At 40.8% G+C, this 14,846-nt stretch overlaps 1 protein-coding gene across 2 annotated transcripts in view; it reads right to left on the bottom strand.

The window, feature by feature from the left end:
- The window catches only part of LOC129834290 (sodium- and chloride-dependent glycine transporter 2-like), a 56,998-nt gene that overhangs the window by 11,198 nt on the left and 30,954 nt on the right, over nt 1-14,846 (bottom strand). For both annotated transcript variants that reach the window (XM_055899148.1, XM_055899147.1), the window contains 3 exons: nt 13,724-13,855; nt 9,702-9,801; nt 8,093-8,193 (listed from right to left, as the gene is read on the bottom strand). In XM_055899148.1, coding sequence (XP_055755123.1) covers nt 8,093-8,193; nt 9,702-9,801; nt 13,724-13,855 — 333 coding nt within the window. The remainder of the gene's footprint in view (nt 1-8,092; nt 8,194-9,701; nt 9,802-13,723; nt 13,856-14,846) is intronic.

The following is a 14,846-nucleotide window of genomic DNA, read 5'->3' as shown; positions in this document are numbered from 1 at the left end:
TACATCTTATACCTATCTTACAGACACAGTCCACTTTACAACAGTTCTCTCTTATTTGTTCTTAGTCCTTCCTCTATTTCTGTTGTCCATCCAATTTTATTTCCACTTGTAACTGTGCTATTTCACAAAAGCTCCGCACCTATACACATTTCACAGATCCCGTATGCCCTATATTGTTTATCTTGTTATTAGTCCCACCCTTCAGCTCCACCCAACCCCTCCCATCTATCTTCCAACATCATCCATTTCGGATTTCTATTTGCCATACATTTCTCAACTGTGCTGTGATGCTTCACAAAAGACCTGAACCTTCCTATTCTCATAGCTTCTACAGATTGTAAATTAAAAATAAACATCTTTGCCAAAATAATTATTATATTATTGATTGATTGACTATGGCTTTTCAAATCCCCCAGTATTGCTATCTGTAGCGTTAGTTTTAGGCAAATGTTGCAATTCTTCAGCCATTCCTGGACCTGTGACCAAAAACGAGCTACATATGGACAATACCAAAATAAATGATCTAATGACTCTGCCTCCTCACAACAGAATCTGCAGAGCTGGGAAGATTGTATACCCCATATATATAACATTCTATTAGTTGCAAGAATTTTGTATAATAATTTATATTGAAAAATTCGAAGTTTTGAATCCGGCGTTGTTTTGCGTATCAATTCATAAACCATGTGCCATGGAATGGGTACATCGAAAATCTCTTCCCAACTATTTTGCAATTTGTATGGCACAGCTGTTAGTTTTTTGGTCCTTAAATGAAATTGGTATATGTTTTTATTTATCACACTTTTCTTTAACCATTTTTGTTCTTTAATACAGGGCCGACATACAAGTTCCTTACTTTTTTCCCCTTCTACTTGCCTCTTCCATTTTTGTGGTAATGCTGCAATTAATTGGTTGTAATTTTGGGTAGAGCAGACTTTTCCATATGTCTGTGTTAGCTGCATGTGTGACATAACTCCACCAGTCCTATTTATGATATCATTCACAAAAATTATACCTTTTTTAAACATTTCTTCGATAAATACAGTTTTTTTATCAATTATTATATTTGAATTTAACCACAATATTTGTTGTACTATTTGTTCCGTCCTTTCAGGTGGATTAAACTGAAATTGCAACCAACTTTCTAAGGCTTGTTTAAAGAATAAGGATATTTTGGAGATCATTTCCTTTTCAAACAACCGAAAGTGAGCAGGTGTAATCTGAATAAAGGGAAAAAGGCCCTTCTTGAACATAGGATGAGACATTCGTACCAGTTTACTAGAGAACCAGTTTGGATTTAAGTATAACTTTTGTATGACCGATGCCTTTAGTGAGAGGTCTAATGCTTTAATATTTAATAATTTCTGCCCTCCGAATTCATATTCGTTATATAAATAGGCCCTTTTAATTTTATCTGGCTTGCCGTTCCAAATAAAATTGAATATTTTTTGTTCATATAATTTAAAAAACAGGTCACTAGGTGTAGGCAAAACCATAAGCAAATAGGTAAACTGTGATATGACTAAAGAGTTAATTAGGGTGATTTTTCCACAAATAGACAGGTATTTTCCTTTCCATGGTAGCAAGATCTTATCTATTTTTGCTAACTTTCTATAAAAATTTATTGGAGTGAGATCATTTCTTTCTTTTGGGATTTTTATACCGAGTATGTCCACATCTCCGTCAGACCATTTAATTGGTAAACTACATGGCAATATAAAATGTGTATTTTTTAGTGATCCAATACGTAATATGGTACATTTATCATAATTTGGTTTTAATCCAGAGAGGATAGCAAAGGTATCTAGATCCTCTATGAGGCCCTGGAGAGACTCTAGTTGTGGTTTTAAAAGAAAACATGAATCATCAGCGTACAATGACACCTTAGTTTTTAAGCCATGGATTTCTAATCCTTTAATATTAATGTTTGATCTAATTTTAACAGCTAACATTTCGATGGCAATAATAAATAGATATGCCGATAGTGGACAACCTTGTTTTACTCCTCTAGATAGTTTAAAACTTTCTGAGATGTAGCCATTATTTACTATTTTACACCTAGGGTTACTATACATAATTTTAACCCATTTTATAAGAGATTCCCCAAAATTGAAATATTCTAGGCATTTATATATAAACTCCAGTCGTACTTTATCAAAAGCCTTTTCAAAATCAGCTATGAAAACCAGGCCTGGTGTCCCCGATATCTCATAGTGTTCTATTGTTTCCAGTACTTGCCTTATATTATCTCCAATGTATCGTCCATGTAAAAAACCTGTCTGATTAGGATGAATAATATCTGACAAAACTTTTTTTATTCTATGCGCCAAGCATTTTGCTAGGATTTTTGCATCACAACACTGAAGTGTAAGAGGTCTCCAATTTTTTAATTGGACTGGATCTTTATATATACCACTTGGGTCCTGTTTCAGTAATAACGATATCAGACCTTCTTGTTGTGTGTCTGATAATCTACCATTTATATAGGAGTGGTTAAAACAAGTTAATAATGGTCCTTTGAGTATATCAAAAAACGTTTTGTATACTTCCACTGGTATGCCATCCAGCCCTGGAGTTTTCCCATCTTTAAAGGCCCCAATTGCAACAAGCAGTTCCTCCTCTGTAATTTGGCCTTCACATGAGTCTTTCTGTTCAGATGTTAATTTTACATTATTAATAGGAAAAAAATCCATACAATTAGTTTCAGTTAGTGGAGATGGAGGAGCCTGAAACGAAAACATATTCTTAAAGTACTTTACTTCCTCTTTCAAAATATCATTTGGTGAATCATGCGTGACTCCATCATTTGTCACAAGTTTTAATACATTTTTTTTGGTAGCATTTCTATATTGAAGATTGAAAAAGAATTTGGTGCATTTTTCCCCATATTCCATCCAGTTCGCTTTATTTTTATAATATATTACACTGGATCTTTCTTGAATAAGTTCCTCCATTTCTTTTTGTTTTTCCTCTAAATTATTCTGTGCCTCTATGGTACAGGGTCAAGTTGATCATTTCATACCGAGGACAGGATTCACTACATGGTTGAAGTGGGAGGAGAAGCATTCTCTAAAATTTCAAAATGGCCTAAATCATTAAATTTTGAGACGGGGGTGAAATCTAAAAATGTGTTATTTTTTCATTGGCTATGTCATAGCTAATCCAATACCTTGACTTTGTCATCCTTAAGCCATGTTGCCACAACTTTGGAAGTATATTTGGGGTCCTTGTCCATTTGGAAGACCCATTTGCGACCAAGCTTAAAATGCCTGACTGATGACTTGAGATGTTGCTTCAATATATCCACATAATTTTCCTCCCTCATGATGATATCTATTTTGTGAAGTGCACCAGTCCCTCCTGCAGCAAAGCACCCCCACAACATGATGCTGCCACCCTCGTGCTTCACGGTTGGGAGGGTGTTCTTCGGCTTGCAAGCCTCAACCTTTTTCCTCCAAACATAAAAATGGTCATTACTGCCAAACAGTTCTATTTTTGTTTCATCAGACCAGAGGACATTTCTCCAAAAAGTACGATCTTTGGCCCCATGTGCAGTTGCCTCCAATTGACTCAAATTATGTCAATTAGCCTATCAAAAGCTTCTAAAGCCATGATGTCATTTTATGGAATTTTCCAAGCTGTTTAAAGGCACAGTCAACTTAGTGTATGTAAACTTCTGACCCACTGGAATTGTGATACAGTGAATTATAAGTGAAATAATCTGTCTGTAAACAATTGTTGGAAAAATTACTTGTGTCATGTCCTAACTGAGGTGCCAAAACTATAGTTCGTTAACAAGAAATTTGTGGAGTGGTTGAAGAACAAGATTTAATGACTCCAACCTAAGTGTATGTAAACCTCCGACTTCAACTGTATAGCGTAGCCTAGTGGTTAGAGTGTTGGACTAGTAACCGGAAGGTTGCAAGTTCAAATCCCCGAGCTGACAAGGTACAAATCTGTCGTTCTGCCCCTGAACAGGCAGTTAACCCACTGTTCCTAGGCCGTCATTGAAAATAAGAATTTGTTCTTAACTGACTTGCCTAGTTAAATAAAGGTAAAAAAAAATAAAAAAATAAAAATTACATATTGTTTCCTTGGTTTTAGAACTTTGTGTTGTGTCGCGTTAGTGTACAGTCGTGGCCATAAGTTTTGAGAATGACACAAATATTAATTCCCACAAAGTTTGCTGTTTCAGTGTCTTTAGATATTTTTGTCAGACGTTACTATGGAATACTGAAGTATAATTACAAGCATTTCATAAGTGTCAAAGGCTTTTATTGACAATTATATGAAGGTGATGCAAAGAGTCAATATTTGCAGTGTTGACCCTTCTTTTTCAAGACCTCTGCAATCCGCCCTGGCTTGCTGTCTATTAACTTCTGGGCCAAATTCTGACTGATGGCAGCCCATTCTTGCATAATCAATGCTTGTAGTTTGTCAGAATTTGTGGGTTTTTGTTTGTCCACCCGCCTCTTGAGGATTGACCACAAGTTCTCAAAGGGATTAAGGTCTGGGGAGTTTCCTGGCCATGGACCCAAAATATCGACATTTTGTTCCCCGGGCCACTTAGTTATCCCTTTTGCCTTATGGCAAGGGGCTCCATCATGCTGGAAAAGGCATTGTTTGTCACAAAACTGTTCCTGGATGATTGGAGAAGTTGCTCTCGTAGGATGTGTTGGTAACATTCTTTATTCATGGCTGTGTTCTTAGGCAAAATTGTGAGTGAGCCCACTCCCTTGGCTAAGAAGCAACCCCACACATGAATGGTCTCGAGATGCTTTACTATAGGCATGACACAGGACTGATGGTAGCGCTCACCTTGTCTTCTCCGGACAAGCTTTTTTCCGGATGCCCCAAACAATTGGAAAGGGGATTCATCAGAGAAAATGACTTTACCCCAGTCCTCAGCAGTCCAATCCCTGTACCTTTTGCAGAATATCAGTCTGTCCCTCATGTTTTTCCTGGAGAGAAGTGGCTTGTTTGCTGCCCTTCTTGACACCAGGCCATCCTCCAAAAGTCTTCGCCTCCCTGTGTGTGCAGATGCACTCACACCTGCCTGCTGCCATGCCTGAGCAAGCTCTGTATTGGTGGTGCCCCGATCCCGCAGCTGAATCAACTTTAGGAGACAGTCCTGGCGCTTGCTGGACTTTCTTGGGCGCCCTGAAGCCTTCTTCACAACAATTGAACCTCTCTCCTTGAACTTCTTGATGATCCAATAAATGGTTAATTTAGGTGCAATCTTACTGGCAGCAATATCCTTGCCTGTGAAGCCCTTTTTGTGCAAAGCAATGATGACGGCACATGTTTCCTTGCAGGTAACCATGATGGACAGAGGAAGAACAAGGGCTGTTGTGGCATTGCTGAAATGCAATGGAAATGTTTTTGGGGGATTCAGTTAATTTGCATGGCAAAGAGGGACTTTGCAATTAATTGCAATTCATCTGATCACTCTTCATAACATTCTGGAGTATAATCAAATTGCCATCATTCAAACTGAGGCAGCAGACTTTATGAAAATTAATATTTGTGTCATTCTCAAAACGTAAGGCCACGACTCTAGTGTATTTAAATTTGCATTGCTAATTTCAATAGCAAATAGCTAGCTACCAGAGTGCAGTGTTCTCCACCAGAATGACTAACGCTCACAACAATATAGTGGATTTTTTGTTGACACATCAGATTCAAGCATCTTGGGAAAAGCTGCAACGTAATGTAATGGACGAAGGTCTGCATATACAAACTGCACAACACAACAAGAAGGTAATAAGAAACAGGGAGTTTCTCAAGTAGCTTATCAACACTGCTGCAGTTTTTGGGCATGCAAGATTTGGCTTTTACTCAGGGGCACGATGAGAGGGAAAGTTCCACTAAAAAGGGAAACTACAAGCTTGCAGAGATAATTGCACGTTGCGTCACTTTATTTGCTGAGCATATGGACGTTTCTTCTGTCTAAATAAACTTCCATCGCATCATCCATGAAAAGTGAGATTACAACTCAGTCGCAATTGTGCTTTCCACTTTCCTCCGGTATTTAATTAGCAAACGTGGTAACACATAACTCCCGACAGACACAAGCAAAAACTCTTTGTATAAATGTTGCAGCAGCCTAGGAATAACAAGATGATTTTTCAGTAGGCTAATTTTTAAAAAGCAAGTGCATACAGCCTGTGCACCTTGTCTATCTGTTCAGGGCAAACAAATTGATAACGTTATGTATACTATGTTATAGTCACATTTTTGGTGTCAAGAGAAAATCTGATTGTGATCAATTTTGGTTTATATTCCAAGTTGGGCTGGCTAGGTTGCCTAGACCTTTTCAATACAACAGTATTAACTGAAATTAATCAATTAACACAATAGTGATGACACAGGCTGTGAGTAGATTTTTAATTAGGCCTACAGTTGCATAGGCCTACACGATGCAAACAAGCTTTATAACAAGCTTTTGCTTCATAGCAAGCTCAGCCCTGTGAGTTCTATTGTCCATCAGTTGTTGTCTCTGAGTGGCCCTGTTAGTCTAGTCTAAATAAAATTCATATGAACAAGGACAAGGTTCCTGTCACGCCCTGACCTTAGAGAGCCTTTTTATGTCTCTATTTGATTTGTTCAGGGTGTGCTTTGGGGTGGGCATTCTATGTTTTTGTTTTCTATGATTTTGTATTTCTATGTTTTGGCCGGGTATGGTTCTCAATCAGGGACAGCTGTCTCTGATTGGGAACCATACTTAGGTAGCCCTTTTCCCTCCTTTCAGTGTGGGAAGTCGTCTTTGTTTGTGGCACTATAGCCTTAAGCTTCACGGTTGTTTTTTTTGTATTGTTTATTCTTTTTGTTGGCGTCATCCTAAACAAAAAGGAATATGTACGCTCACCACGCTGCGCTTTGGTCCACTTCCTTTGACGGCCGTGACAGTTCCTGCTGTTTGACAGGGTTTTAATCGTCCCCAGGGCCAGGAGTTTTTACAGGAGCTTTTTTTAAATCATGTGACCTGATTAGAAAAACTGTACCCATCATAGCCCATATATAGGGTATGACAGTGATTCATCATATAGGGTCAGGAGTTTTACCTGGTTAGGTTACCAGATGAGTAAAAACTCCGGGCACCAGGGATTTTTTTTCGCCCTCATATCCTCATTTTATAACTGCTGTGATCCCTTCCCAACACTGTGTAAGGAGCCCTCGTGTTTGGATAAATACCATTGTAGAATGATTTTTTTACTCCCTGCTTGGACTAACTCATTCTTAGCTCTTTTGTCTAAATGTGTTGTGTTATTGTTTTTTTTGTCTTCCCAGTCAAATCCTGTCCTGCCCTCAGTGGATGAGTTGAGCTCTTCTCCAACATGCATCCATGAAGCCTCTGAACACCTCAACTCATGCCTCATACCCTGATTCAATCACTGCTGTGATCCCTCCCAAACACTGTTCAAGTAGCCCTCTCATTCCCATTCGCCATAATATTTGACTATAACTGTCTTTATTAAACGTTTGAGGTTAAAATAATTAGTCTTTGACGATTTTTGAAACACGCTTTGTCGTCTCTGTGAAGTATGTGCCTTCACCACGGGTCTCCCATCCTCCTCAACTTTTCAAGTCACCAACTGTGACTTCACTGCATCTGTTATGTCACAGTTATGGCAACATTATGTAGGCTATAGGAGTGGAGCATTGCGAGTAGCACAAACAACCTTTGTTATAAGGTTGAATAGTGAGGAAAACAATTTCCGTTTCAGTTGGGGGAAAACTATTTTCGCTTTGTTCCCTTTCCTGCAAAACACTCGCTGCTGCAAATTGATGTTGGCCCCTAAATTTGAAAAGGCTGCAGTGAAAAGGGAAACACTCTAGTAGGTGTGTTGTGTGTGTGTGTGTGTGTGTGTGTGTGTGTGTGTGTGTGTGTGTGTGTGTGTGTGTGTGTGTGTGTGTGTGTGTGTGTGTGTGTGTGTGTGTGTGTGTGTGTGTGTGTGTGTGTGTGTGTGTATGCACGCATCTGTGTGCCTGTACCTGTGAGTGAGTGAGTGAGTGAGCGAGCGAGTGTGCGTGCTAGCGCACCTGTGAATATCTAAACCCTATTCCGTATAGATCGGACACAAACACATACAGTCAGAATGGTTGGAGTCACAAAGGCCCAGCAGATTCTCCAGAAGCGGTTTGGTTGGAAGCCAATCATCATTTCAATGTCCTCGCAGAACCTCTGCAGGCCTAGGAAAAGGGGAATAAAGACAGAAAGAGGAGGAGAAGGAGGAGGGGGGGGAAAGAGGGAGAGTCAGTCAAATTGACTGCTCGATTGAGGGGTTGAGGGGAGTAGAGTCAATCTGACACACAGAAACTCCATCCAAAATTGCACCCTATTCCCTATCTGCCTCTGGTCAAAAGTTGTGTACTATATAGGGATTAGGGTTCCATTTGGAACGTCCCCAGAGAGTGAATCAGTTTCACCCAGAGCTCCAGACAAGAGAGCTCCACACAGGCCCCCTACAAGGCACATCCCTTCCCAGGGAGAACCTTGGACATGTATTATCCTCCAAAACAATGTGGCTTGACAATTGTCACAATTGTTGTCAGTGTATTGACCGACAAACTTGGCGAGAGATGAGTCACAAGCCACACAGTCATTTCACTGGAACCACCTCTGCTGATGCTGTGACGAATTGGAGAACAGTATGTACAGGTCTGCTTTAGACCTGATCATTGGTCCACTAGAATGGTAACAAAGACATCTAGTGGTCAGAATGAGAAGTGCTCGAGACCCCTGTCAGAGAGGGATAAAGTTAGCCCTAGACACTGATTTAAGGTCTGTTTGGTGTTTTTACTCATAACAGATAGGACAAGGATTTAAGGCTTAAGCTGAACCTAAATCTGTGCTTAAGGGCAACCTAGGCACCGGGTCTGGAGCCTCTTATAGTCCATTTACACTGAGACAAAATCTGTATTTTTTTCTCTCTTTTTTTTTTACAGTCTTATTTTATATGTGAAATAGATAGTGGGTAAAAAAAACACTGTACATTTTCACCATAAAAAAAAATAGCTTGAGACCCACTGATGAATCCTGTTTTTTCATAGACCATATAACTAAAAAACAGGTATCAGGTCTGTGAGAATGGAGACGTGTTCATTTGCAGATAAATACATTGCAACATCCATTGTTTATTAACACCTCCCTCATTTGAATTGCAAACAGTCACCATGGTTTAACAAGCTAAGCACCACACAGTATAAGTCCTGTTTCATTCTTGTACATGTGCTTTCTGTGTTTATGTTGTTGAGCCAAGACAAAATGGCAATCAATATTGATGAATGGCTTTGAGGCTTTTCTGATTCTGATGTTGATAAAGTGAGATAAGAGTCGAATGAATTTGCAGAGACAACGATCGGAAGTTTTGCAATATTTTTCCCAATGTTTATAATAATAATAATATATGCCATTTAGCAGACACTTTCATCTAAAGCGACTTTATCTAAAGTCATGAGTGTATCCATTTTTCGTATGGGTGGCCCCAGCAGGAATCGAACCCACATCACTTGGCGTTACAAGTGCCATGCTATACCAACTGAGCCACACAGGACCACAGTTCTGATTAAGGGAGGGTAAGCTGATCGTAGATCTGCATCGAAGAGCAACTTCTCCGGGGCTACCAGAGAGCAAGTTTATTATGGTCAGGTAAACAAAAGGTCAAATGTAATTTTCTTATAATTATTCCACTACTCACCGTAGAAGTAGGAGATTCCGATTAGCTCACAGATGGCAATGATGACCAGAGAGTAAGAGGCAGCATACGTGTCCACCAACTGGAGCATGTACATCCCATTCTATTAAACACACACGCACAAATCGTACACACACGCACAAATCGTACACACACGCACAAATCGTACACACACACACACACACACACACACACACACACACACACACACACACACACACACACACACACACACACACACACACACACACACACACACACACACACACACACACACACAAATGTAAGCCAGTGATGCAGAGCCAGTGAATGGGGGGGGTCTCTCAGGTGCATCTGAAATAGCACCCTATTCCTTAAATAGTGCACTACTTTTTACCAGGTCACATATATAGGGAATTAGGGTGCTATTTGGGACGCGTCATCAGAAATGGGGAGGCAGGTAGCCTACTGGTTAAAGCATTGGACTTGTAACCCGAAAGGTTGCAAGATCAAGTCCCCGAGCTGACAAGGTAAAAATCTGTCGTTCTGCCCCTGAACAAGGCGGTTAACCCACTGTTTGTAGGCTGTCATTTAAAATAAGATTTTTTTTCTTAACTGACTTGCCTAGTTAAATAAAGGTAAAATACATTGTGTGTGTGTGTGTGGCCGCACACACAGTGCCTTGTCAAAGTTTATACACCCCTTGCAGTTTTCACCTTCTGCTGCCCTAAAATTAAATTGGCATTTTTATCCAACGCAACCTGCTCCATATTTTCTAGAATGATAAAACATCTTCTCAATTACTAATGCATTTGTTTTTTTAAACATGTCTTGATTGCCTATATCTTCACACCCCCTTAGTGGAAGCGGCTTTGGCAGCAATAACAACAGTGAATAATTTTGAAAAAGATTGAACCAACTCTTAGGGCAACATACATTACATTCAGAAAGTATTCAGACCCCTCAACTTTTTTCCATATTTTGTTACATTATAGCCTTATTCTAAAATTGATTTTTTTTAAATTATATCATCAATCTACACACAATATCCCACAATGAAAAAGCAAAAACACATTTAGCTCAGGTGCATCCTGTTTCCATTGATCATTATCGAGATGTTTCTACAACTTGATTGGAGTCCACCTGTGGTAAATGCAATTGATTGGACATGATTTGGAATAGCACACACCTGTCTATATAAGGTACCACAGTTGACAGTGCATTTCAGAGCAAAAACCAAGCATGAGGTCGAAGTAATTGTCTGTAGAGCTCCAAGACAGGATTGTGTCGAGGCACAGATCTGGGGAAGGGTAGCAAAAAATGTCTGCAGCATTGAAGGTCCCCAAGAACACAGTGGCCTCCATCATTCTTAAATGGAAGAAGTTTGGAACTACAAAGACTCTTCCTAGAGCTGGCCGCCAGGCCAAACTGAGCAATCGGGGAAGGTGACCAAGAACCCGATGGTCACTCTAACAGAGATCCAGAGTTCCTCTGTGGAGATGGGAGAACCTTCCAGAAAGACAACCATCTCTGTAGCACTCCACCAATTAGGCCTTTGTGGTAGAGTTGCCAGACGGAAGCCACTCCTCAGTAAAATAAACATGGCAGCCAGTGGAGGCTCCTCAGAGGAGGAAGGGGAGGACCATCCTCCTCAGTGATTTAAAAAAAACGTCTGTTTAAAAAGTTATCCTTTTTAGATAAAACTATACTAAATATAATCACGTCACCAAAATATTGATTAAAACACACTATTTTGCAAAGAAGGTCTACAGTAGCCTCAACAGCACTCTGTAAGGTAGCACCATGGTGTAGCTGGAGGACAGCTAGCTTCCATCCTCCTCTGAGTACATTGACTACAAAACATTGGTTCTCACCCACTTCCATAGACTTACACAGCAATTATGACAAATTCCGGAGGACGTCCTCCAACCTATCAGGGCTCTTGTAGCATGAACTGAATTGACATGTTGTCCATCCAATCAAAGGATGGGAGAATGAATCTAGTACTGAAAGCATAAGCTACAGCTAGCTAGCACTGCAGTGCATAAAATGTGATGGGTAGTTGACTCAAAGAGAGAAAGAAAATAGTTGAACAATTCTCAGCAAATTAATTTCTTCCTAAATGAAAGAGAAGCAAGAGAGAAATAGAAAGAGAGAGAAATGTTGATATTTTTTTGCTCTTTCAGTTTCACTTACTTAGCTAACAAATGCAGCTAACGTTTTAGCTATTTTAGCCTACTGAAACACCCTGCTCAAACAGAGGGATGCTATGTTAGCTAGCTGACTATGACTATCCAACACAACACTGGAACTCTTCCAAGTCAAGGTAAGCTTTTGGTTTTACTAATTGATTGCCACCAGGGGCACGCTGGTGTAACTGCTTACTAAAATGTTAATGCATGATTGTAGCGGGTTTACTAACGCATTACTTATATTAGGTATGCTGACTATGATGTTACTTTAGCTAATATGATTACAACGATGTAGGCTGTGTGTAGCGGTTTGGCTTTGAAAGTTTTTTTCGCCTGGTCACATACAGCTGATGTGTTGTGCATTGAAGTCCACAACCGAAGGGAAAAGGTGAAAGGTGGAGAGTGCATTACGTAGAAGCGAGAAGGAATACAATGTGGCTGCTATGAAACTGTGAACTGTATTTACCCATGATCAGGGGTGTATTCATTCAGCCGATTCTGTTGAAAAATGTTTCTTAAACAGAAGCAAACAGAACAAAACGGGGATAAACATACCTGAATCTGTCCAAAAGAAACTCTCGTTTGGAATTGTTGGACTAATGATCACACCCACTATCAGCTAGATGCAGGCAAGAGTGTGCAAGGCGGTATTGAATGTCACTGTCTGTCCATGTGTCACTGTCTGTCACATCAAATTCCTCTCTCGACCTGTGTGCAACTACGTTGTAAACTTTCATTCATAGGTCAGGATGTAGCAACCTCATGATGGGTATAGGGATAATTTGAGTATCATGTAGTAGCCTAAACCTATCACTGTTACATTTAACTGGGTGAATGGAATATGAATGACAGTCATCCAACATGCTGCAATATAAATAAGGCCATGCTCAGGAAAAAGAAATCGCCCTCCCTCATCTAAAACGGCACTGACTGCCACTGATGACAGCCTGCTTTGAGTTTGCCAAAAGGCACTTAAAGGACTCTCAGACCATGAGAAACAAGATTCTCTAGTCTGATGAAACCAAGATTGAACTATTTGGCCTGAATGCCAAGCGTCACGTCTGGAGGAAACCTGGCACCCTCCCTACGGTGAAGCATGGTGGTGGCAGCATCATGCTGTGGGAATGTTTTTAAGCGGCAGGGACTGGGAGACTAGTCAGGATCGAGGGGAAAATGAGCGGAGCAAAGTACAGAGAGATCATTGATAAAACCTGCTCCAGAGTGCTCAGGACCCTAGACTGGGCCGAAGGTTCACCTTCTAACAGGACAACGACCCTTAGCACACAGCCAAAGCAAAGCAGGACTGGCTTCGGGACAAGTCTCTGAATGTCTTTGAGTGGCCCAGCCAGAGCCCGGACTTGAACCCGATCGAACATATCTGGAGAGACCTGAAAATAGCCGTGCAGCAACACTCCCCATCCAACCAGAGCTTGAGAGGATCAGGTGTGCCAAGCTTGTAGCGTCATACCCAAGAAGACTCGAGCCTATAATTGCTGCCAAAGGTGCTTCAACAAAATACTGAGTAACCAGTTTGAATACTTCTGTAAAAAAAATGTTTGCTTTGTCATATTGTGTGTAGATTGATGAGGGGAAAAAAACAATTTAATCAATATTAGAATAATGCTGTAACGTTTGTGAATACTTTCCGAATGCACTGTGTATCCATTATTCATTATACACAATACATTCGGTTAGGAATCATTGATGGACAGCAACATAACAACACTTTGTTGCCAAAGGTGTGTAGACTGTGTGTAGACTTTCACAAGGCGCAATAGGTGCATGTATGGATGCGTGTGCCGCCCTGTGTGTGTGGTAGCATGTATGCGCATGTGCATATGTGTGTGTTTGTACCTCTGTGACCATAGGGAATCCCAGGAAGAAGAAACAGGCACAGCAGATGAGCGTGAACAGAGGCTTGTTCTTTCTCAGATACTGGGGGAACTCATCTGACACCGACGTCACTATGGTCTCAATAGTGGCAAACTGGGACATGAGAGAAAGGAGGGGAGACAGCATAGAGAGGGAGGAGAGAGGGAAGAGAGGAGAGACCAGGCAAACGGGGGAGACAGTAGGGAGACAGCGGGGGAAGGAGGCGAGATGGAGGGAAGACAAAAAAGGGAGAGGGCAGAGGAGCGATAGGGGAAAGAGAAATGAAAGAGAGGGCCGGTAAGAGAGGAAAGTCAAGGAAGAGAGGCGAGACAACAGTAGAAGTCAATGACAGTGAGGGAGAGAGAGTCATTACAATCACACAACAGATATCTATGGACAAAGGGAGCAGAGAGAGGAAAAAGAGGGCAGAGATAGAGAATGGACACCTGCATAAAAGAGACAAAGACGAGAGAGGAGGGGAGCAGAAGAAAATGACAAGAGCGGCCGAGGGGCCAGAGGACAAGTGCAGAGGAAAGAAGGATGAATACACATATCGAGAAAAATAAAGAGATAGAGTGGAGCCCAATGGGACTGAGCTATCTGCCACTATCTGCTTCTCTACATCCACCCGAGCTCCCCCCCCAAAATTCTGATCAATACAGTATCCCCAGCTTCTTACCACCAAGCGCTAACACGCAAGCACGCGCACGCACACACACACAAACAATACAACAAAGCCTCTTCCCTGCTTCAACAGACCCACAGATGCGAAGGCAAACCAACATCATCATTTACTGTTTACTGTCGTCTTAATAGATCACTTTTAATACGCCCCGCCCCGACCGGAGGTCGTTTAGGGTGTGAACATCACAGATTGACTGAATTGTTTTTCTTAGATTTTTACCTCCAGTGTTTTCCATTGTCTTAAAGGGTCTTGGGAGACTTTAATGCTTTAAAGAAAAGGTCTCAGCGATCTTAAAATGTCAGCTCTGTGAAGACAGAGAGAGAGACAGCACAAGAGCTGATTTTTCTCCGCTGCTTTACCCTGCCAATAGACACTGCAGATGCTAGCGTCGGTTACCACAACTCATACTAAAATACTGTA

This window comes from Salvelinus fontinalis, chromosome 35, assembly GCF_029448725.1.
Source record: "Salvelinus fontinalis isolate EN_2023a chromosome 35, ASM2944872v1, whole genome shotgun sequence".
NCBI lineage: Eukaryota > Metazoa > Chordata > Actinopteri > Salmoniformes > Salmonidae > Salvelinus > Salvelinus fontinalis.
Note: the sequence above shows the minus strand (reverse complement) of the source record. Positions and strands in the feature narration are given on the sequence as shown.